Here is a 21,759-nt window from a genome sequence, read left to right as displayed (position 1 = left end):
GTTAATAGTATTTTTTTTTTATTTTTGTAATTTCACGCTCTATACATCTTAACTATCAGTTATATCATCATCCAAAATTTATATGTATTAATCTTAGTGTGTTATGTAAAATTTGTTCAACTAGATAAAACTATGTGTGTGTGTGTGTACTTATCTATATATTTCATCAACTAACAAAATTTTAACACTAAATATTTCTTTATAAATAGCACTAACTATTGAGATTTTTTCGAATCAAAAAGTTGAAGGTAAACATTATAACAAGTATATTAAGATATTTGAAAAAAAAAGAGCTTTTATGCTATTTTACAACTAACTAAAATAGCTTCGAAATCCATATAAATTCACCATTAAAAAAAATAAAAATGAGATCCAAGCAAACAAGCTTCAATGAACAAAAACAAAAGTAAAAGTGAGATAGGCTATTCATGGAGTATTGATTATGATGAAACTTTTTGCTCTTCTTTAAAAGTGAGAATATATAAACACTACATATTGCATAGTTGTAGATTCAAGTATTAAAGTTTATCAAATAATGTGAAGAATGCATTTCATACTAATGACTTGGAAAAAGAGGTGTATATGTGCAATATCCATATTGCTTAAAATTTTCACACTTTATAGACTATTTAGGGACTCAAGCAGGTACTTAGAGCACGGTATGCCACATTGTCCATGTTCTTGATTGGGGATGATTGATAAGACATTATTTTATAAATAACATGGTTATAATATCATCCTTGTGCAAACTTACGTGGATAATATTTTATCCGTTTCTAGTAATGAAAAGTTGTGTCAAAGATTTTGCAAGTTTATATAAAATAAATATGAGATGAGTGTTATGAGATAATTGATAATTATTCTTGGCCTTTAAACTAGTTAAAGAAAGGATGAGATCTTATGAGTCCAATCAAATATGTAAATGATTCATTGAGAATTAGAGTCGGATTAAATATGATCCAAAATATGAGCACTTATATACCCGCTAAGACTAAGTCTCATATTATTTTATATAAAATTACCTAAATACCCAAATAAGATCCACATATCGTGTTTTGATTCGATCTCATATGGAATGTATTTTTAACCTATCACATTTTTATGTAAATAGTCAAACTTTTATGAATATTTAATATATTATTTAAATTTAAATTCCAGATAATATGATTAATTCACCATGATCATGCATTAGGAATCCTCATATATATTTAATAAATTATATATATATAAATTATGTATATATATATATATATATATGAAATTTTAATTATTATATTTTTGTAGTATTATGTTTATTTTAGACAAAATGATATTATTTGAAAAGTTGAAATAAAATTGATATTTAATGTTAGTGGTTTATATTCAGACTTCAGTAGATCAAAAGCTCCCCAATCTGAAAATACAAAATATGATCTTGGATCGTAATCGGTTTAAATCCGAACCTGTTATTTGACAATGCAAACAACGAGTTAGATTGTAGAAGGGGGTTGGATAAAATCTCAAAAAAATCAAGCTATTTTTGAAAAAACAAATTATATTCAAACACAAGAAATATTGAAATCTAAATAGAAATTATAAAGAACAAGGTCTTAAAAAATTTCAGGTGGATCCTAAGTAAAAATCACTTGGTTGCTTACAAAAGAATAAAGAGCTAAAGCTTACAAATTCTTACTTGATATCTCTAATGCTTTGCTCTTCAGTTCTCGGTGTATTGGATATATTAAAATATAAATTACAATGTGAATATATGCTAATACAAACTAAGGTAGTCTACAAAAGCATACACCTGCTCTTTTTTAACAAATACAAATATAGAATTTCTTGGACTTGACAGTGCTTTTGGTAGCTGAAATTCTTGTTGCTTTGTTTGAAATGGTAGGCTTCGAGGTTCTTAATATTTGACTAAACTCTTTTTGGTTTAGCTTCCAAAACTGGTGCAACACCATTCACATCAACCCATGTGACTTTTGTCCTTTACTTGACTTGTAGCTGTCAATTGATTGTCATCAACTACTAGGAAGAATGTAGCCGTTAACAGCTTCTTGAATCATCAATTGATAGCTTTACTGGTTAGCCATTGATGGATTGATGCAGCCGTTGATGATGTGTTTATTCAGTCGTTGATGCTTTGACTATCCATTGATCTTCACTTCACTTGTATAGATTGAATGACTTCAAATATTTCCAATTATGTCACCCTATCTATACATGCATTGATAGAACAATTGCTATATCAGTTGATCACTATTACATCTATCAACTGCTAAGGTACTACAATTTTGTTATAGCACTACATCATCCGTTGATGGGTTATCTGATGAATGTATACTAAAATAAGTATGTTATGCATGGATAAACTACATTGGAAAATAACTAAGTACAATAATTAAAGTACTTTGTATCATCAAGTATAACATATTCCTAATAGAACCTCAAATACCTAAGTTCAGTTTATATCAAATAAAATGATCAAGAATCCAAATATGGACAACTAAAAATAAAATGATCTGATACCTGGACACTTGGACCGATGGATGTACGATTTCGGATACTAAATACGAAATTAACCTAAAGACTAGTTTCTAGCGCCAAACTAATATTTGATCACTGTTTTAAATTGTGAAAATAATCCGGTTGTATATCAACGAGTCACTATTTTATACCTTCCCCTCTTAAGTTGTATATCACTGATCACTACTCCCTCCGTCCCCCTGAGTAGTATACATTGGGGGACGGGTACGCGACACGGACTTTAATGCTCCTGTAAAGTGTAGTTGTGTAATTTATTTTTAAAATTTTCTTTTTCTGAATTAAAGTTTGGATATTATATTTTTATTCAGAAAAAGAAAATCTCAAAAATAAGTTACGGAACTATATTTTATAAGAGCATTGAAAAACGTGTCGAGCAGTTGAAAAGAAACGTATACAATTAAATGGGACATAGGGAGTATTTTGTATATAACAAATCTTTTACTCTCTCTTCCTTCCCCACATCGTCATCATCTTCACCATCACGACCACAATAATGCACCTCCGGTCAACATTACAACCGTCTTCAACAATTGGTCACTATTCGATACCACCATGATTGGTCATCAATACTTGCTTCCGTAACTTGTGATCATTAACGATTGTTTAAAACCACCGTCACATCGCTTTTTATTGCGTGTTGTAGTCATGAAACTCCTATAATTACAATTGATTATCAATAATCAGCCACTAATAACTGATTTTATCGGTTATTATAAATAAATTCGATTATTTTCTTGCATAAAATAGTTAGAGTATTAATAATATATAAACGAGTGATTTTTGTAATTATATATAGTGATTTCGTGAATGGTTTCAATTTTGAGACGAACTTTTGATTTGACCAATTTTATAAATATATAATGTAACTCTAATAAAAATTAGTTAAATATATATAGGAATATTTTTATAGAAAAACAAAAAAGGCATTAAAAATTTAACAAGATAAAATCTTGGAAAATGCTAGGGACCCCAAATATTTATCCCAAAATTTTTTCCCAAATGACGTGGCGAAATTTTATTGGTTGCATTCATTCCCATAATAATGAGGCCCCCTGCAGATTCATCAATCACCCAATCAAATTTCGCCACTTATTATCCACGTCATTTGGTAACAAATTTTGGGGAACAAATTTGGGGTCTCTAGCATTGTCCTAAAATCTTAGGGTCTAAATGACATAAAGACCCGTGCACATATCCACAAGTTGAGGCTATAATCGACATTTTCGCAAGTTGTCCAAACATTACAGGGCCGCTATACTTTACTGGTGTGGGACCTTGACAATGAATCTATATTATTTAGCCACCACACACAAACACCCTAAAAGCTGAAATTTCAATTTCTTTTTTCTCAATTATTTTGAACATCTTTCAAAGTCCCCTGCTTTCCTCTTTATCTTTCATTTCATTTCTCCATACAATCTCTATATCTATATTCTCTCCCTTTATTTCTCTTCACTTGTTCCGATCACACAATGGTATATCTCGAAAACCCACCTTTTACTTTGGCTTGACTCTGTACTCTTCATTACAATAGATGTAAATCTGTTTATGTATTGAGATACGTGTGATTTTGTGCTTGTTTTGATCTTTATAGTGTTTGATCTGTGATTGTTTTGGTTCTTTACTTGAAAAGTTTGAATCTTTATCTATAGATTGTGATCTAGTTGGATGTATATGCTAGTGTAACTTATGGATCTGATGTGTGAGCTTTGATCATTGATCTGCTTTTGCAGTATTTCACCTCTGCTTTTGTAAATTTTCAAGCTCTTGTTTTGTTTTTTTTGAAGTTCTTCATTTTATCTGAATTTGAGTTTTGAGATCTGTCTACAGATTTTGGAAGCGACAATTTCGGGTTTCGGGTAGGATTGGTAATTTTTTTTAATTTTATTTTATTTTAGATATGGTGAATTTGAATAATATGAATATAAAAGCCTAAATTTAGAGGTGAAAAGTTGTATTAAGAAGTATTTTGGGTCATATTCGGGTTGAAGTTGTGTCTGTCAGATTTGGGTTTGTCTCTGTAACCTTTAAATTGTGATAAGGATCGAGCTGGATTTATAACCATATTGTGCTATATGTTTTGCCTTTTATTTTTAATCATTTGGTCACAAGTTTAGTGTTGATGGTAGTAAGGCCTCTTGCCTGATAATGGTGCATGAGCTATCAACTGGTTTTTTATATCTTGATTTGTGCGTCTGTCGAGGGCCGAGGCTACTGTTGTTCACTACACAAGGAAATATAAATAACATATGGGCTGATTCCAGGTCTTGCTTTAGTTTTTTGGGGGTTTCAAGTAGTACAATTAATATTTCTCAAGTCTCATCTACTGTTTGCAATCATTAGCGGAATAAGTATTAGCCCCCATATTATTAAACTTGAGGGATACTTGCATTGGAGCTTGGAGTTGTAGATATGGGAGGATATGGAAGCTTGGAAGTTCGTTTTAGTGGCGAAGACACAAATTGGAGTAATAAATTAACGCGGATATGGAAGACATATATGTTATTGGTTTCACAAATCACAGTTTGTATTAGTTTGGACAACACTATTTTTTAATAGCGCGTCTAATTTGAGTTTTTTGGTTAGGATTTTAGATTGTTTGTTAGCATTATATTAGTTGTAGTGTTGATGCAGTTTAGGGGAGTATTTATGTGAGATAAAAAGATGTAATGGATCTAAGTTGTGGAACTATTTTTGTTTTACATTCTTTATGTATCCAATATGTAGGCTAATGCGGCGTCTGGGATGGCTGTGCATGATGACTGCAAGCTGAGGTTCTTAGACTTGAAAACGAAAAGAACTTTTCGCTTTGTAGTGTTTAAGATTGAGGAGAAGCTGAAGCAAGTCATGGTGGAGAAGCTTGGTGAGCCAGCAGAGAGCTATGATGATTTTGCTGCCTGCCTTCCTGCTGACGAGTGTCGTTATGCAGTTTATGACTATGAGTTTCTGACTCCAGAGAATGTTCCAAAGAGCAGGATTTTCTTCGTTGCGTGGTAAATAGAATGCAAATGTCATAACATTTCTTCTTCTATATTTCCTTTTTGCATTTAATAAATCTATTGTCATCTATTAACAATGTGTTTTATGGTTTCAAAGGTCACCTGATACTGCAAGGGTGAGGAGCAAAATGATTTATGCAAGTTCCAAGGACAGATTCAAGAGGGAACTAGATGGCATCCAGATTGAGTTGCAAGCGACTGATCCAACAGAAATGGGGCTTGATGTGTTCAAAAGCCGAGCCAATTAAGAATCTGTTTTTGTACATCTTCAACAGAGTACTCTGTACTCTTTGCTTTTGCTTAAAGAACACTGTGTCTGGCTTGTTATTGTTCGGTTTGGTATTCTTATAATTGATATTATATCTCGTCTGTTGTTTGGAAGTGCATGTAGAACAAATATAGCAAATTTTATGACGTGGTGTGGCAACGGTTTCATTGATGACTTGATTCACATTTGGGATTTTCAACAGGGCTGAGAAATTAGTATTTGAGCTTTCCTGTACCTTTCTTGGTACCGTTGTTGTCTTTCTTTTGCTACTCTAACATCGTTGATGCTGTTATAGATTGAATTATGATTCTGAGTTAAAAGTGCCTTATTAAAGAAAATTCTTGGTTTGATAGCCGATAAGGCGATGAGAATAATTGCATGTCAATATGTTGGTATGCATGGCATCTCCTCCTTGCAGTTTTTTTCTTCAGTCCTCCCCATGATTGGAAACCACCATCATCCCTCCCTCTCTGCATACAGATATGTTTCAATTTGAACCTTGTTTTGAAAACACAAGACCTGTTAGTTACAGACGTACAATTGCTTGAATGAACAAGACGCACAATTGCTTGAATGAACAATTATTATCCCAAGTAATGGCGAGTGACGTTGAAGAGTGTTTAAGCTTGAGTAATTTGGGCGATTCTGAATCTTGACAACATCGGATGAGTGATTTACTTGAAGAAAAGTAAAACGGAGTTAAATAGAAGCTTTTCAAGTTGTGCGGATTGGTCTAGCCGTCTAGGTGCTTCATTCTTTCCCCCGTTAGCTACAAGCCGTCTTTGCTATGCAGTACAGGATGTGTAAATGCATGCTAGTCCCTGGGCGACTGAAATCAGGAAAAGATTAATCAGTCTTTAGTCCCTCTTAGCTTTAAAATAGGCTTTGAATGGGTTAGGCAGCATATGATTTTCGGAATCCAACAGAATGTCGGATAAGTATCCACCACGATGATTATAACATTCTTTTAATATGTCTAACATTTTTTAAATGTTGAACAAGGACTCTCAAAAAGCAGTATACGAGATCATTTTTCCTATCCAACAGTAAAACCGTTTAATGTGTTAAATAGTTTATTATAATCCTAACTGCCAGATATATATGGTCCGAAATCACATGTCATCTGACAACTTCACGGGCATTGATGATAGTGAGTCGCAACCTAATAAAAAATAATTTTTAAAAATAACATAAAATTATTTCAACATAAAAAATCTCTCTAAAAACACCAAAATAGTAGAAAATGTCTCCTCAAATATTATTCAAGAGTATTTAGATGTCATAAAATATCTCTAAAAACATCAAACAATTATAAAAAAAATATTTTTTTGAATATTTTATAAAATATTCAGTATCATAAAATATATCTCTTAAAAATACCGAAAAATAACTCTTAAAGACACCGAAAAATAATCGAGCATCAACTACTACCTCCGTCCCTTTTTACTTGTCATTTTGACTTTTGGCACGTAACTTAAGGTGATTAAAAAACATAATTCCGTTCATTATTTTTAAAATTATCTTTTTAGGAATAAAAATATAAACAATAAACTTTAATTCAGAAAAAAAATTAAAAATAATAAGCAGAAGTATGTTCTTTAATCACTTTAAGTTACATGCAAAAAGTCAAAGTGTCAAAGTAAAAAGGGACGGAGGTAGTAGCATTTTAAGAGCATCTCCAGCTGCATCTTAGTCCATTCCTTAAATATAATATAAAATATTGGATCTTAGTGGCTTAAGATAATAATAGCTATTCTCACCTCCAACAATATCCCTTATATTCATTCCTTATATACTATTTTATTATTAAAAGTTAACATTATGCAATGGGTGAAGAGAGAGAACATGTTTGTATTTAAAATTTATTATAAAATAAGATTTAGGAGAGGAGAGAGGTTACCTAAAGATAAGACATGGCTAGTGGAGCTAAGATACTGTTGGAGTGGATTATTTTCCCATATTTCTCATATTTTGGTTTAAGACTCCAAATAGGGAAGCTGCTGCAGTTGCTCTAAACATAGTCCTAAACTTAAAAAAAGAGAGTAAATTCTGGAAATAAATCCTCGGGCTAGAAACCAGAAGATACTGTACGCTGATAGATAACTCATCAGAAAAACAATGGCGACGGCTTCTACATTGCCATGTCTCCTCAAAACCTTCTTCTCACACCACCACCACAAGCTCTCTCTCCTCTCAATCTCACGCCACAGCCACCAGTATCTCTCCACTCTCTCTCTCCACAGCTCCTCAAAAACACGCTGCTTTTCATCATCTTCTTCAACAAACGCACCCTCCCCACAAAAAAACATCATCAAAATCCTCCAACAAAGAGGCCTTGTAGAATCAATCACCTCAGAGTCACTCCAAACTGTTTGCACTGCCACTCCTCTTAAAGTCTACTGTGGCTTTGACCCAACTGCTCAGTCACTCCATTTAGGTAATTTAATTGGTCTGATTATTCTTTCTTGGTTTTCAAGATGTGGGCATGTCCCAGTTGCTTTGATTGGCGGGGCCACGGGTCGGGTCGGTGACCCATCTGGCAAAACCCTTGAAAGACCCGAACTTGATGTGAAAACTCTTGAAAATAATGTATCTTGTATTTCTGATATTGTTAGAAAGATTCTTGGTGATGATGCTGTGATTTTGAATAATTATGATTGGTGGAAAGATGTTACCTTTCTTGATTTCTTGAAGAATGTGGGTAGGTTTGCTAGGATTGGGACTATGATGGGGAAAGAAAGTGTTAAGAGGAGGTTGGAGGCGTCGGAGTCGGGTCTTAGTTTTACGGAGTTTAGTTATCAGCTTTTACAGGGGTATGATTTTGTGCATTTGTTTGATAAAATGGGGGTTAGTGTTCAGATAGGTGGGAGTGATCAATGGGGTAATATTACGGCTGGGACGGATCTTATTAGGAAGATTTTGCACACTGATGGTGCGTATGGACTTACTTTTCCTCTGTTGTTAAAGAGTGATGGGACTAAGTTTGGGAAATCCGAGGATGGGGCTATTTGGCTTTCGTCCTCTATGTTGTCTCCATTTAAGTTTTATCAGTATTTTTTTAATGTCCCAGATGCTGATGTTGTGAAATTTTTAAAAATTTTAACCTTTTTGAGTTTGGAGGAGATAAATGTTATTGAGGAGGAGATGGGGAAATCTGGGTATGTTCCGAATACGGCACAACGTAAGTTGGCTGAAGAAGTGACAAGATTTGTTCATGGACAAGATGGGTTGGAGGAGGCCTTGAAGGCAACCGAGGCCTTGAAGCCTGGTGCTGAGACTAAGTTGGATTGGAAGACGATTGAGGGGATTGCTGAGGATGTTCCCTCATTTTCTATGAAATTAGATCAAGTTCTAAATTATGGTCTGGTTGATTTGTCAGTTTCGACTGGTTTGCTTGATAGTAAATCTGCTGCTAGAAGAATGTTGAAACAAGGTGGATTGTATCTGAATAATTGTAGGGTTGATAGTGAAGGAAGGAAGATAGAGGTCGAGGATATCGTTGAAGGAAAAGTTCTGCTGCTATCTGCAGGCAAAAAGAATAAGATGATTGTCAGAATATCTTGACTCTTTGCTGGTAATATCATTGTACTGCAATTTAATTCACAGTTAAGTGTGTTTCTATATGAATTTTTCTTCATGTATAATAGATGAGATGAGTTATGAAATACTATTGAATTTTATTTGTTCCGAAATGCATGATTATATAAACACACTTGTCATCTGCTATATCGTAAACAGAACTTTTTGGTATAAAAGCATAGTTCTCGGAGGGACCCCTGCCCCACACATGCCTCTGAGACTTGAACCTTATCGACAATGCTGCAAGGATATATTTATACAGTATATATAGTGCTTAGATTTCATTGATTCAGATTTAATTGTGCAGCAAAAGTGTACCATCGGATGATTGTTTATAATTATGTGGTTCGACAGGGCTAACTTTGTCACTTTTTTGTCTGAAGTTTGTTTTGTTCTGCGGTGTTTCATATTAATTTGAGTTGATATTGTTTGGAAATCTAATTCACATTATCACTTGATTAGTAGGTATGATTTTTCTGTTCTGCATCACAAAACTTATTGAGATACTTGTCGGTGAGTAGAAAATTAGAGATACAGTACCATGTAGTAAGTTCAAGAAGTTAAAGAAATCCAAGTTCAGAAATCTTGTATAAATAAGCCTTTTTTTACTTTTCACAACACGTAACATAAAGATTATATATGCGTAATACAATATATTATACAAATTGTGTTCCTGCGTGTTTTGCCTTGCACAGTATACACTCGCTAATGCAAATTTATAACAATCCTACGAGTAAATAGAGGAGACGTGCCTTATAACTCTAAAAACATAATTTTTTCTGGATTCCTGGATAGCCTCGGGCCAAAGGCTCATCCCTGCCCTCCCCCATCATGGAATTAATTCACTTCCCCTTCCATTGTACTAGAAAAAGCTTATATAGAGGAACAAAATGTGAAAGCAAAAACTGACAAGATTATGTCTCAGAGTGCTTTGGAAGTTGGGGATGAATAAAAGATGAGGATTGGGACAATTGGAGAGCTAATCATTAAGCTATGTTCCCTGGACTGTCCCAATTTGTGCTTATACCCATGTCCACTGGACATGACATGGGTGTGGGTACGGGATCTGATTCAGATCCTTCTTATTACAACCGGACACTTCAACTTGTAGCATCCCAGGTCAAAATGAAAATTTAGGTCTTGTTACAACTTGTTTATAGAGATCAAGATCCATAAATGACTTGTTTGTATGTTATTTCATAAATTTTATGCTACAATATTATATACACAATTACTGTATGTAATTTATCTACAGTAGACACTGGTTTTGCGAATATACAATAAATTAGTCTATATCAAGTTTTCCAAGCATGGAGCTTAAGTAACAACCCAAGTTCCAGTATATCAAGTTTTCCTAGCATGGAGCTTAAGTAACAACCCAAGTTCCAGTATTCATGTCTAATTTCAGATCCATATTCAAGAATCCTAATCATCCTAAAACTACGAATCTGACTCTTGGATCCGAACCCATGCCAAACACCGATACCCAAGTCCTGGTAATATAGTCATTAAGTAATACATAGGCCCCATTCGGAAAAATTAGAAATAAGTTGGTGATCGAGAATTTTGTTCCTAACTTTGGTTTCTATAAACTTATAGCCACTTTGAAGCATTTGAAGCTGTCTTGTTTCTTTCATATGTATCTACTATGATAGGCGGATAGTGTAGATGATAAAGGAATATGTAATTTTCGTAGAAATAATTTTTTTCTGTGAAATATTAATTGAAATTCATGGTTTATGCTCTTTGTTATGCTCTGCTGTCGGATGCATTCTGATAGTCAATTTAATATCTGAAATAGCTGGCTTAATGGTGCATAATTTACCAGAAAATGCAACTCGCATAATTTTGTATAGTGAACTGCCTTTTGTCGCATATATGATGTTTATATCAATTAGTCCACATTTATAAGTATATATAATAAGACTATTCACTCTTTTGTCTCTGTCTATTGTGGTGTTGATATGATCCAAGCAGGGATGTCATTGCTAACAGGAAATTATACAAGATTAATAAATCACATGTTTAATGGTGTTGCAATCTCACTTTCTCTGTATTATATAGTAACGAATATATAATAATCTCTTGTCAACAATACTAAATTAATTTACCCCTGCCCTCTCTCCATAGTCCCATACACAAGTCCACAGTGACATTCTACCATACACACTTAGGATTCATTTGATCAATCTCTAACGGTTAAAAAAAAATAACCTTTCAAATCTTTGAATTGCTAAGCTGTGTCATTTGATAGATCTTAATCATATTTTCTGAACAATTAAAAAATTGATTTATACTCCCTCCGTCCCATGCATTTCTATTTAGTTTTTTTGCATTGCTTGAAACGCATTATAAGGCTTCTATGAAGTATAGTTCTATAATTTTTTTTTGCTTCTTGAATAAAAATTTAAACATTAAATTTCTAGTTTTTATTCAGAAAAAAAATTATTTTAAAATAATATATGGAACTATATTTTATAAGAGCCTTAAATGTGTACCGCGTCCTCTGTCCCAAACGTATACAATTTGTGGGGACAGAGGGAGTAATAAAAACACATAGTATCTGATTTTAAATTTGTACTGTTAGTATTAAACAATATTGCAATTGTTTTATTCAGTATGTCGAATATTATTTTTTTAATATGCATAGTACCCTATACATTTAACTGATCTAACAATTCAAATTTTTAATCTGTTCTTCTTTGCTAATAACAAATTTTATTTTAAAAAAATTAATAAAACTTTCTAATTTTTAAGCTTAGCTATGTGTTTATCACCTCCCTAATGAGGTACTGATTACCTCCTTAATGAGGATATTAATTATCATAAAAGATAGTCATTTTTGTTACATCATCAAGACAGTAATGTTATTATAAATAGCCAACAAAAAGCAAAAAAGATAGAGTAAAAACTTGATATAATATAAAATATCAAAAACCATTTTGATAAGAGTTCACATGTGGTCTCACATCGAGTCGTGTGGAGACTTTAGTTCAGTTTCTAAGCATAAGTACTACTACCAATTGCACCAACAAATCATGATCTTTTGGGGGCCTGTGGTGGGCTTGTGGATTACCCAAGTTGTTGCAGTTGGGCCAGTTTATTTGGGCTTATTTTCAGATTCGGAGTTCGGGACTTGACCCGATTTTTCGAAAAAGACTCGAGATTTGACCCGGGTTGTTTCCTATCCGTCCAGAACTTTATATGGTCAAGCAAACAATCTTAACAACTTTAACCCATTTGTCTGGTTTCAAATCCACCCATTCACCTACTATCCGCACATTACATCTAGACCATATAACTGTTTACTGAAGGCATCTTTGTGCAAAATGCAAATTGTTTCATATGAAGAATATCTTGAGTTCCTTTTTTTAATTCTCTATACTGGTCTAGCTGGTGAGCAGGAGTAGCTAGAGATATATTTTCATCAAACTTAAAGGATTAATTTGCGAAGGGTCATTATATATAGCTCAAGGTCCTAGAATACAAGTTGTATGTAAAGGTCCTTCAGTAATTTTGTATTATAGTTCTGGTTTGGCTCCTTGAGTCCATTTAGAAAGCTATATGGGTGGCAACCAGAACACTGCAATGCCGCAGCAACTGCTCTGCATTATTATCCCAGCACACCTGGCAAGTTGCTGCAAAATGCAAATCCTGCTAGTGATACATGGCATGGTGACTTTGGCCTCAGACTGCAGCATTTGTCCTGATCCTTGATTACTACACGTGTGCTCATGCAGGTATCATTTAATTTTGCTTCCGAATTTTTGCTCAAGTGATTTCTTTTTTCTCAAAATAGTTATTTACTGCATGTCTACATTGCAACTCATAATATATAAGTTTGTTTTTGGTACTAAATTTTTGTGCGATCCTCATTATTCACGAACAAAATATTTTAGTAATCTTTCAATACAAAATTTATATGAAGGTCTCAAAACCTGTGACACCATCGGTTAGATCGAGATAGAGCAAGGTCATTAGGTGACATTTTATGTTTCTTTGTATTGCGAACCCTATATCTTGCTGCCACTGAACTTTATCCTGCACTTTGCGAAGCATGTATGTGTTATGAAATATGATATATGCACTATTCTACAGCCATTTATTTGTTGTGTACTTGTATTATTATAGTCTTGCCCGCTATCCGAAAAATCTCATGCAGCCTAATCAATCCCCTTTCTCTTACGCCCTAAATCTCACATCTTCATCATACCCATTTTGCAAACTGAAACTTTGTAACAAAACCAACATCGCCATCTCTGAGTTGCTTGGGGTAATTAAGAAAGTTAGGGATTTTTCAAAGTTTGATTTCACTTTGACTTGCTCTGATAATTTCACTTGTTCTCACTCTGATTTGCTTTGGATAACTTCTCTCTCTCTGTGTAAGCTTGTGTAACTTCTTCAGAAAGTATATGCTTTTACTTTTTAGTTGCTTCATACATAACCAGCCGCCTCATGTTTGATGAATGCTTGAAATTCTATACACAGTGCCACCCTACATATAGAGACATAGCTAACCAGACTGCGCTAACTTGGAGTGTTTCTATAAAAGTGCTGTGAAGAAATGGCAATGCTGCGCATATACAAATATTTGAAATAGACTGTTGTTTTCAAATGATTTTTGCGGAGCAGCAAAACATGAACACAAACATCTTTTTAGTAGAAAAACAGGCGCAATTCATCAATTCCTAGTGCAAGCTTACGTATTTCCATTTGATGAATAAAGAACATATAGAATTAATACCATACATGTTGTGCGATTTATGGGTAAATGTGCCAACAAAATAAGGAGTTCGCGCCAATTTTGGACAGGCTGTCTGTGTGCAACCTAGCGAGTGTTTAGCCATCATGGATCCTGGTTGCGATAAGTCTGTTCTTGTCGTCTTGATACTTTAGCAGGTACTTTACTGCTACCAGCTTCATTATACATGCATATATGATATTCAACATTCGTTATATTAACTGTTGTTTCTTTACTATCCCTGTTTAATGTCCTAAGTTTGACACAGTGAATATCAATTGCAGGAAAGTTAGGCACAGATGCAGCAGAACACTCTATTGCTTTAGGGAAGACAAATTTGTCTCAGAAACACTTTGAAGGGTACACCTGCTTAAAAAAGTTCAGGTTAAAAACTTGAAGTTACCTAATACCTAATTTCTTTTATCATATACTCCCTTCTCCCTCTGGATTCTATACGTTCACTATTTGGCATGCACTTTCATGCTTCTTTAAAATATAGTTCTATAACTTATTTTAAGATTTTCTTTTTTTGAATAAAAATTTAATAGTTGAACTTTTATTCAGGAAAAAAATATTCTAAAAATAAGTTATAGAAGTATACTTTAGAGAAGCATTAAAGTGCGTGCCGCTCCCCCTGCGTATACAACTCAGGGGGACGGAGGGAGTATAAGGTTTTGCAAATGGTTGTCAAGGTCTGCAGTTTTCTGTTTTAAAGGGCTATTGCTTCGTTTACTTTGTATTGTGACTGCACTGGAACCCTTTTGCTCAACATAAAGATTTAAATGCATTTCTTCCCATTATAAATATGTTATGGGGACCTACGCATTGCGGACCATGTGGTTTCCACTAAAATTTTTGAACATGGTGCATTCAGAATTTTTTACTATAAAGATACATATAATTGTCTAGAAAACATATAGAAAATTTTAGACCCCGCAATTTTATGGGGCTGGGTCCTCCGCTGCGCATTTACCCTATAGTTTATATGACTCCTCCACAGACACAAATGGCAGTCTTTGTACTAGTTACTATCGATACGTCTAAGAAGACTAAGGTCCCTAAGATTCTTCACTAACGGCAGCAAGTCAGACAATAAAAGAAACCACTATGAATCATACTGTCAGGTATAGCAGCAGCTTGTCAAAGGCTAATAATAAACATTTATAAATTTTGCTGTCAATAATAAAAACGAAAAGTTGTTGTGAATTAAAGTTGTCACCTAGAATATCTGGCCTCAGAGGAGTTTTGACTTTCATCATGATCAGGTGATTGTAGACGAGTGCTGGTACAATATGGTAATGTGATTAGTTTCAAATTTGAAGAAGCGGTTTAGGGATTAGCCATTAGTGGTCAGTCACAGTCCAAGGAAACACTCCACTTATTTAAGAACAGTAGTGAATATTTTGGGAACTTGAGGATAGAAAAAGTATCAAATTTGACCAATGGGTACATGGATGTTACATATTCTGATTTTGAGTATATGTTCAGTCTTGGCCAGATATGATGACATTTATGGTCAAAGTGTGCAACGACAGCAATGTGCAGAACCAATGAAAACATTAGTTGCCGAAGAGAAGCATTTGAAGCTCAAAAGTCAAGAACTTCGTACAGGTCCAGGTAACAAGGTATGTCCATGAGCACAAAGTGGCAGCAGCATAGTTATCTGATAAAAGCTCTCCTTATGTGAGGAATACATGCTGACAAAGAAGAAAATATGTGCATGTTATTTCAAATATCGAAGTCTTTTTCTTCTAATACAAGTCTTGCTCAACTTTTAGATTTTTGTTATTTTGCTCGTTTTGTTTACAGAAATCAAAGCACATTGAGATAAGAATTAGTGATGAATGCAATATTTATAGGAACACTGATTCACAGAGGTAATCTTTATGCAAAAACACTTCCTTATTTGGAGTTATTCTGATAGAGTAACTGAAGCTACATCCATATAATACAAAGGCGGAGCTACAGAAGAGGCTCCGGTGGGCTGCAGCCCAGTGTTAAAAAAAAAAGTTTACAAAATTTTATATTAAAAAGCCCAGATATTTTGCAAGCAGCCTGGGTAGTATTTGCACAGCACAGCCCATTTTACTTGCTGCAGCACGTTCAGTAACAAAACAGAACGTAAAACCAATTAACCAAACTGTAATTAGGTTTTTGAGCGTGGAAAAGGATAGGCAGAGAGTAAAGATTCAGAGGTAAGTAACATGATTAATTCATCTTTTTCTTAGTTCATAGTTTATATTCTTATTTAGATTTTATATTTATAACATATTCAATCTTTTTTTTTTTCTTCTGTTCTTTATTGGATATATAGTGACAAGTCGAGTAAAAGAGGGAGATATTGATTAAGATTCTATAATAGACGAGTTTTATTCTATTAAGAATCGAAGGTTGGAACTCAAATAACAAGGAAGAATGCTCAAATTTGGTAGTTAGTTTTTCAGAGAACATTATCTTATACATATTATAAGCGTGGGCTAATTTTAATCTTGCTTTGCAGTGGTACAAGTGATCTCATATACATTCAAACCTATGGATCTCCTGCTCTTGTAGTGGTACAGGTGATATCGAATTGTCTTGTTATTTCGTGTTTTGTTTTCATTGTCATGGTTGTGATGGTTGTGAGATAAGTTTTTATTGCTATTGTAGTATTGCTAATTTACAGAATCAAGTTAAGAAAAAAATTTAGAAGCTAGCCCAAGTGAAATTTATTTCCGGACTCCGCCCTTGATATAACAAAATGGTATTATTTTTTTGGCTAACAATAAGCATGATTTTTCTATGCAGGCTTTGTAATCTTACGTCTTGATCCTTTACCTTGTCACCTCGCCTCCGCCTTTACCTCCTTCAATGCCTCCTCCCTCGCTTTCGCCTGAAAGTAAGCATAGAAGCGTTTGCCTCTAGGTTATAGTGAAATATTGCAGCCTTGCAGGCAATAGGAGTTTTGGACTTTCGACTTCTTTTTGGCCCTTTAGTCGGCTCTAGTAAATTGGATACTCCATCACCTAGCGTTGCTTTCCTTTCTTTCTAGTGGTTCCATAGTTCTCATATGATGTACCTACCTTTAGGGTGTACTCATTCATCCCCATTAAAGCAGTAATCACCGTCATCTAGATTTCATCGCCCATACTCCACCTGCAGCTTTTTGAGTTTCTTGTCCTCATAATCAAACATTTTCTAGTTGGAATCGACAACAAGAAAAAATCCGGAGGTTTTCACCATTTTCTGGAAGTTTTCACTAATTTTTGCAACACAAATCACTATTTTCTAAATCGAATATCACTAATTTTACTGATTTTTAGTTTTTATTTAAGGGTTGGTTTATATTTGATCACTAGAGTTGGGTTCAATGGAGACCAAAAACTTTGGAGTCCTTAAAAACAGACTACAAGATCTACCGTTAAAATAATCTGGCAATTAATGGACACACGATTAAATATTTTTTGTCCTGCATTTCTAGTAATGTAATATTAATAATTTACACTATTCTTGTCCTGTATTTCTAGTAATGTATTATTAATATTCTTGTCCTGCATTTCTTGTTTTAGTTTTAATTCAAAACTATCTTTATAATTTACATTATTTTTGTCCTGCATTTCTTGTTTCAGTTTTAATTCAAAACTATCTTTATAATTTACACTATTCTTGTCATGCATTTCTAGTAATGTAATATTAATAATTTGTCCAGCATATTTGTGATGGGTCATGTTCCAGAGAGAACCATTAGAGAAAGAACCATAGAACCCTTACCTTATAAGGCAGGGTTCTGCAGCAGAACTTAAGTATGAGTTAGGGTTCTGCAACAGAACTTCACATGCAAAAAATGTCAATATCTATGTATTAGATTTTAAAATTATTTTTGAACACACACAACGATGAAAAAATATGAAAAAAACATGTATTTAGATTTAGATCCTAAAAATCTATTTAAAATTTAGGGTTCCGCAGCAGAACCTTAGTGGTTCTATGGTTCTATTTTAAGGACTGGTTCTCTTTTGAGCGCGACCCTATTTGTGATATATCTAAGTGTTATTTTGTCTTGTAACAAATACAATTCGTTGCAAGACAAATGACAATGAGTTCAGTGCCAATCATAGCAATGTCCAACTACAGCTTTGTTTTGTATGCAATTATTATTTTTATTTGTTAAAATTTCGGTGATTGAACACCAATATTATGGAATTATTATTTTATGTTACGCAGGATTTAGAAGTTCTGCTTGTGTTCACCGATTTAGAAGTGCGGGACCGGATATGGAGGGAAAACAAATGTGCAGGACAAATATCTGCAGCCCTTGGGGTAAGAAAAGGATGGCTGTGATTAAATCTCTAAAGCCTCCACAAAAATTAGTCTCCATAGAACTTTTCTCAAATACCTATATATATATAGTCTTTTAAAGTTAAAATAGCACAAATTTGCATATCATAAAAATAGTTGGATGACAACTTTGAATTTCAAGTGAATTTAAATTCTTATTTGTTATACATATCGAAGATATCCTTTCAAAAATGTTAGTTGTGGTACTTGACAAGTAACATGTGCGTGATAAATAATAAAGATGGGTTAAATATTTATTGACTTTTATAAACGGGTCATATTAATTTAAATAAAGTAGACCGATAATTAGATACATATTGTATTCAAAGTCCTAAAAAAGAATTTGAAGACCAACCAGATAAAATGTGTATATTTATTAATATAATAATAGATAGATATATGTAAGCCGGTCATCTCATTAACCGAATAATCTTCGCTCTTCTTTTTCAAGTCAACAATGATTTACAATGAACATGTCAAAATCACTTTATCTTCCATCTCTTACGTATATTGATTTGACATACATATGAACAATCTATGGTTTGCAAATATTTTTAGAATATACAATATGATCCTGCTATGCCCTCCTAAGAGCATCTCCAAGAGGCTCTTCATTTAGGCTCCTAACTTGAGATTTGAGGAGGGAGAAGCAAAATGTTGCTCCAAGAGACTCTTAAGTGGCTCTTAAATCTTAAGAGCCTCTTGTTTCTCTCTCCTCTCTCCTCAAAGTTAAGAGCCACCACATGGCTCCTAACTTATTTTTTTACAATAAAAAAATCCTTCCCTCCAATCAACCTCCATCTTTCCCTCTCTTTTGTTATAGTGGAGCCCAATATATGAATAAAATATGAAATAGAGAAGAGATGTAGAGAGTATTGTTGGAGTTTACACTCTTAACTTTGTCCTAAATTACTAAGAGCCACATTTTTTATATTATATTTAGGAGCCAACAAGGAGGCTCTTGGAGATGCTCTAACATCTTAAGATTTTAGAAAAATTGATCAGCTAACATGGTATTTGAGCTCAAGTTCACAGAGGTCGCAAATTTGACTCTATGATATTATTATTCCCAATTTATTATGGATACGAAGGCAAATATATGATGATCACCCGTGACCTACTCTTCAACCAAAAAATGATTTTTCGATTGAGTGAGGGCAATTGGTCGCATAACACTCACGCGCGGTCACGTGCATACATATACACACATATTAGATAAACTTATGATCTATACCAATAAAAAAATATATATTTGCGGATACTAAAAAAAACTATCTACGGATACCATAAAAAATAGGATATGGATAGACTACTTATCATATGATCCATTAGATTTTATTAATAATGGTGCCTATATATTAACTTCGATTGAATTCTCATTGCAAATATAAACTGGGTTAATTTCTCAATTTCTGGCAGTCAAACATGTCACAAGAAATATATCGAGTTTTGGTGGTGGACAACGATGACACTAGTCGTGCTGAAAGTTGTGCCTTTCTTAAGGGATGGCAATTATATGATGGTATTGTTTTGTTAATCGTCAATCAATAAATTTACTGACAATTACTTCAGCATATATTATCTTAACACACACACACACACAAAAACAGAGAATCAAGTTAAAATGCTTTTCATTTGTATAAAGATATGAAATATATTTTCATAAATTATATGTACTTTTTTAATGATTTCTATTTTATGTATTTCAGTGAAGGCCGCAAAAGATGCCAATGAGGCTTTAAGCATGTTGAGGGCCGAGTTTTTTCATCTAGTTATAGCTGAAATAGACCTTCCAGATATGGATGGTTTTCAGTTGATGTGGCAAATTCATTCACGATTCAAGTTGCCTGTTGTTTGTGAGTTTGTTTATATATTATATATGGCATGAGGTGGATCCATTTCTAAGATGATATATATACTATATATTAGCTTAGTTACTAATAAAAATCAGTACAGAACCTTCATAATTAACTGGATATTCATGTATACTGGTTATGCAAGTTGAAACAAATTAATATAGATGAATCAAATATATAATTATTTTATAGGTTAGGGGTTCTTTATGACGTGTTTTTAATTTTAAAAAGCCTTTATATGTATTTAAAATTATAGTTTTTTTAATAGTTACACTTATATATTAATTAAGTTTGATTAAGCTGATTTTTTTATATATTACTCCATTTTTATCATAATGGCTAATAAATTAAAATATTGTTATGTTTATATACGCAGTTATGTCAACAGATAGAAATGTTGAGGCTATTATCCATGCACTTGATGAAGGGGCAATGCGTGTCATTACGAAGCCTTTTGTGGCAGAGGATTTTAGATATCTGTGGCAACTTGTGATTTTATGGCAAAATAAAATTCAGGAGGAGGTAATTCTAATATTTTATTTATATATTATATTAATATTTATATTTATATGTGCGAAAAAAAAATACACAAACAGATATATACATAGACACACACACACACACACATAAGCGAGAGTGTGTGAGTTTGTTTGTTTTATTAATATGTTTTTTTAATGTTGGTGTTTGTATAGAAGGGAAAAGGAAAGGCAGATCCAGATCCAAATGAAGATGTTGGCACATCGTCATCTTATCGTCTCATTTAATGATGAATGAAGATAATGAAGAAGACAGACAATCACAATTTCACAGAACTATAAATCTAGTAATTATGCTATAGTAGTGACCATGAGTCCAGAATTTTTATTAAAGCATCTTTATGTATGCAATAGCTACAAAAGTGAATGGTTGTTCATGTATTTCCTGGATCTTTATATAAATAGTTGTGATTATATTTGGTATATTATATACAACAATCATATTATTAATTTTTTAACTTTCTTTAAGTTCTAATAAACTAGGATTGTTAATCCTAGATTGCTTGATAGCCATACTTCTTTACATGCATCTCCGACCCTAATGTCAAAGTGGACGTTAATGTTAGGGTTGACAATTTCGGATCTTAGTCATAAAAGGATAAATTTCGTATTATGTCGAAAACTATTAAAATGTATAAAATTGAAAGTTTGACTTTGAGAAAATAAAGTAATTTAAAGGAATTATTGTAATCAGGCTAGTTTGATTCGGGTTGATAGTCTTAGATAAGAAACTTGATCCAATTCGAATCCGACCCGAAATTGTAATGGGGGGTAAAAAAACTTAACCCAAATCTAGCCTTAACCCAAATTCTCTCTCTCTCTCTCTCTCTCTCTCTCTCTCTCTCTCTCTATATATATATATATATATATATATATATATATATATATATATATATATATATATATATATATATATAGGGGAGGGTTCTGG

General features: G+C 33.2%; 3 protein-coding genes across 3 annotated transcripts; all 3 read left to right on the top strand.

The window, feature by feature from the left end:
• Positions 1-3,852: 3,852 nt before the first annotated feature.
• LOC108208662 (actin-depolymerizing factor 2) lies at positions 3,853-5,970 on the top strand. The gene is made up of 3 exons (XM_017379197.2): positions 3,853-4,007; positions 5,260-5,525; positions 5,629-5,970. Exons 1-3 carry the CDS (start codon positions 4,005-4,007, stop codon positions 5,777-5,779), a joined length of 420 nt encoding a protein of 139 aa, XP_017234686.1. The 5' UTR covers positions 3,853-4,004; the 3' UTR covers positions 5,780-5,970.
• A 1,854-nt stretch (positions 5,971-7,824) lies between these two features.
• LOC108208657 (tyrosine--tRNA ligase, chloroplastic/mitochondrial) lies at positions 7,825-9,491 on the top strand. Its single transcript, XM_017379193.2, has one exon. The coding sequence runs from the start codon at positions 7,918-7,920 to the stop codon at positions 9,361-9,363; it is 1,446 nt and encodes a 481-aa protein (XP_017234682.1). The 5' UTR covers positions 7,825-7,917; the 3' UTR covers positions 9,364-9,491.
• A 7,069-nt stretch (positions 9,492-16,560) lies between these two features.
• Positions 16,561-21,249, top strand: LOC108207480 (two-component response regulator ARR12-like). The gene is made up of 6 exons (XM_017377922.2): positions 16,561-16,680; positions 18,323-18,418; positions 19,856-19,958; positions 20,146-20,292; positions 20,669-20,814; positions 20,985-21,249. Exons 3-6 carry the CDS (start codon positions 19,862-19,864, stop codon positions 21,054-21,056), a joined length of 462 nt encoding a protein of 153 aa, XP_017233411.1. The 5' UTR covers positions 16,561-16,680; positions 18,323-18,418; positions 19,856-19,861; the 3' UTR covers positions 21,057-21,249.
• The last annotated feature ends 510 nt before the right edge of the window (positions 21,250-21,759 follow it).

This window comes from Daucus carota, chromosome 2 (genome assembly GCF_001625215.2).
Source record: "Daucus carota subsp. sativus chromosome 2, DH1 v3.0, whole genome shotgun sequence".
Taxonomy (NCBI): Eukaryota; Viridiplantae; Streptophyta; class Magnoliopsida; order Apiales; family Apiaceae; genus Daucus; species Daucus carota.
Note: the sequence above shows the minus strand (reverse complement) of the source record. Positions and strands in the feature narration are given on the sequence as shown.

Excerpts from the sequence above, each read along its gene's own strand:
- LOC108208662 (XM_017379197.2), top strand. Across the intron at positions 5,526-5,628 it reads AGGATTTTCTTCGTTGCGTG|GTCACCTGATACTGCAAGGG; the intron begins GTAAATAGAATG and ends ATGGTTTCAAAG.
- LOC108208657 (XM_017379193.2), top strand. The coding sequence starts at position 7,918 with ATGGCGACGGCTTCTACATTGCCATGTCTCCTCAAAACCTTCTTCTCA.
- LOC108207480 (XM_017377922.2), top strand. The coding sequence starts at position 19,862 with ATGTCACAAGAAATATATCGAGTTTTGGTGGTGGACAACGATGACACT. Across the intron at positions 19,959-20,145 it reads GGGATGGCAATTATATGATG|TGAAGGCCGCAAAAGATGCC; the intron begins GTATTGTTTTGT and ends TATGTATTTCAG. Across the intron at positions 20,815-20,984 it reads AAAATAAAATTCAGGAGGAG|AAGGGAAAAGGAAAGGCAGA; the intron begins GTAATTCTAATA and ends GTGTTTGTATAG.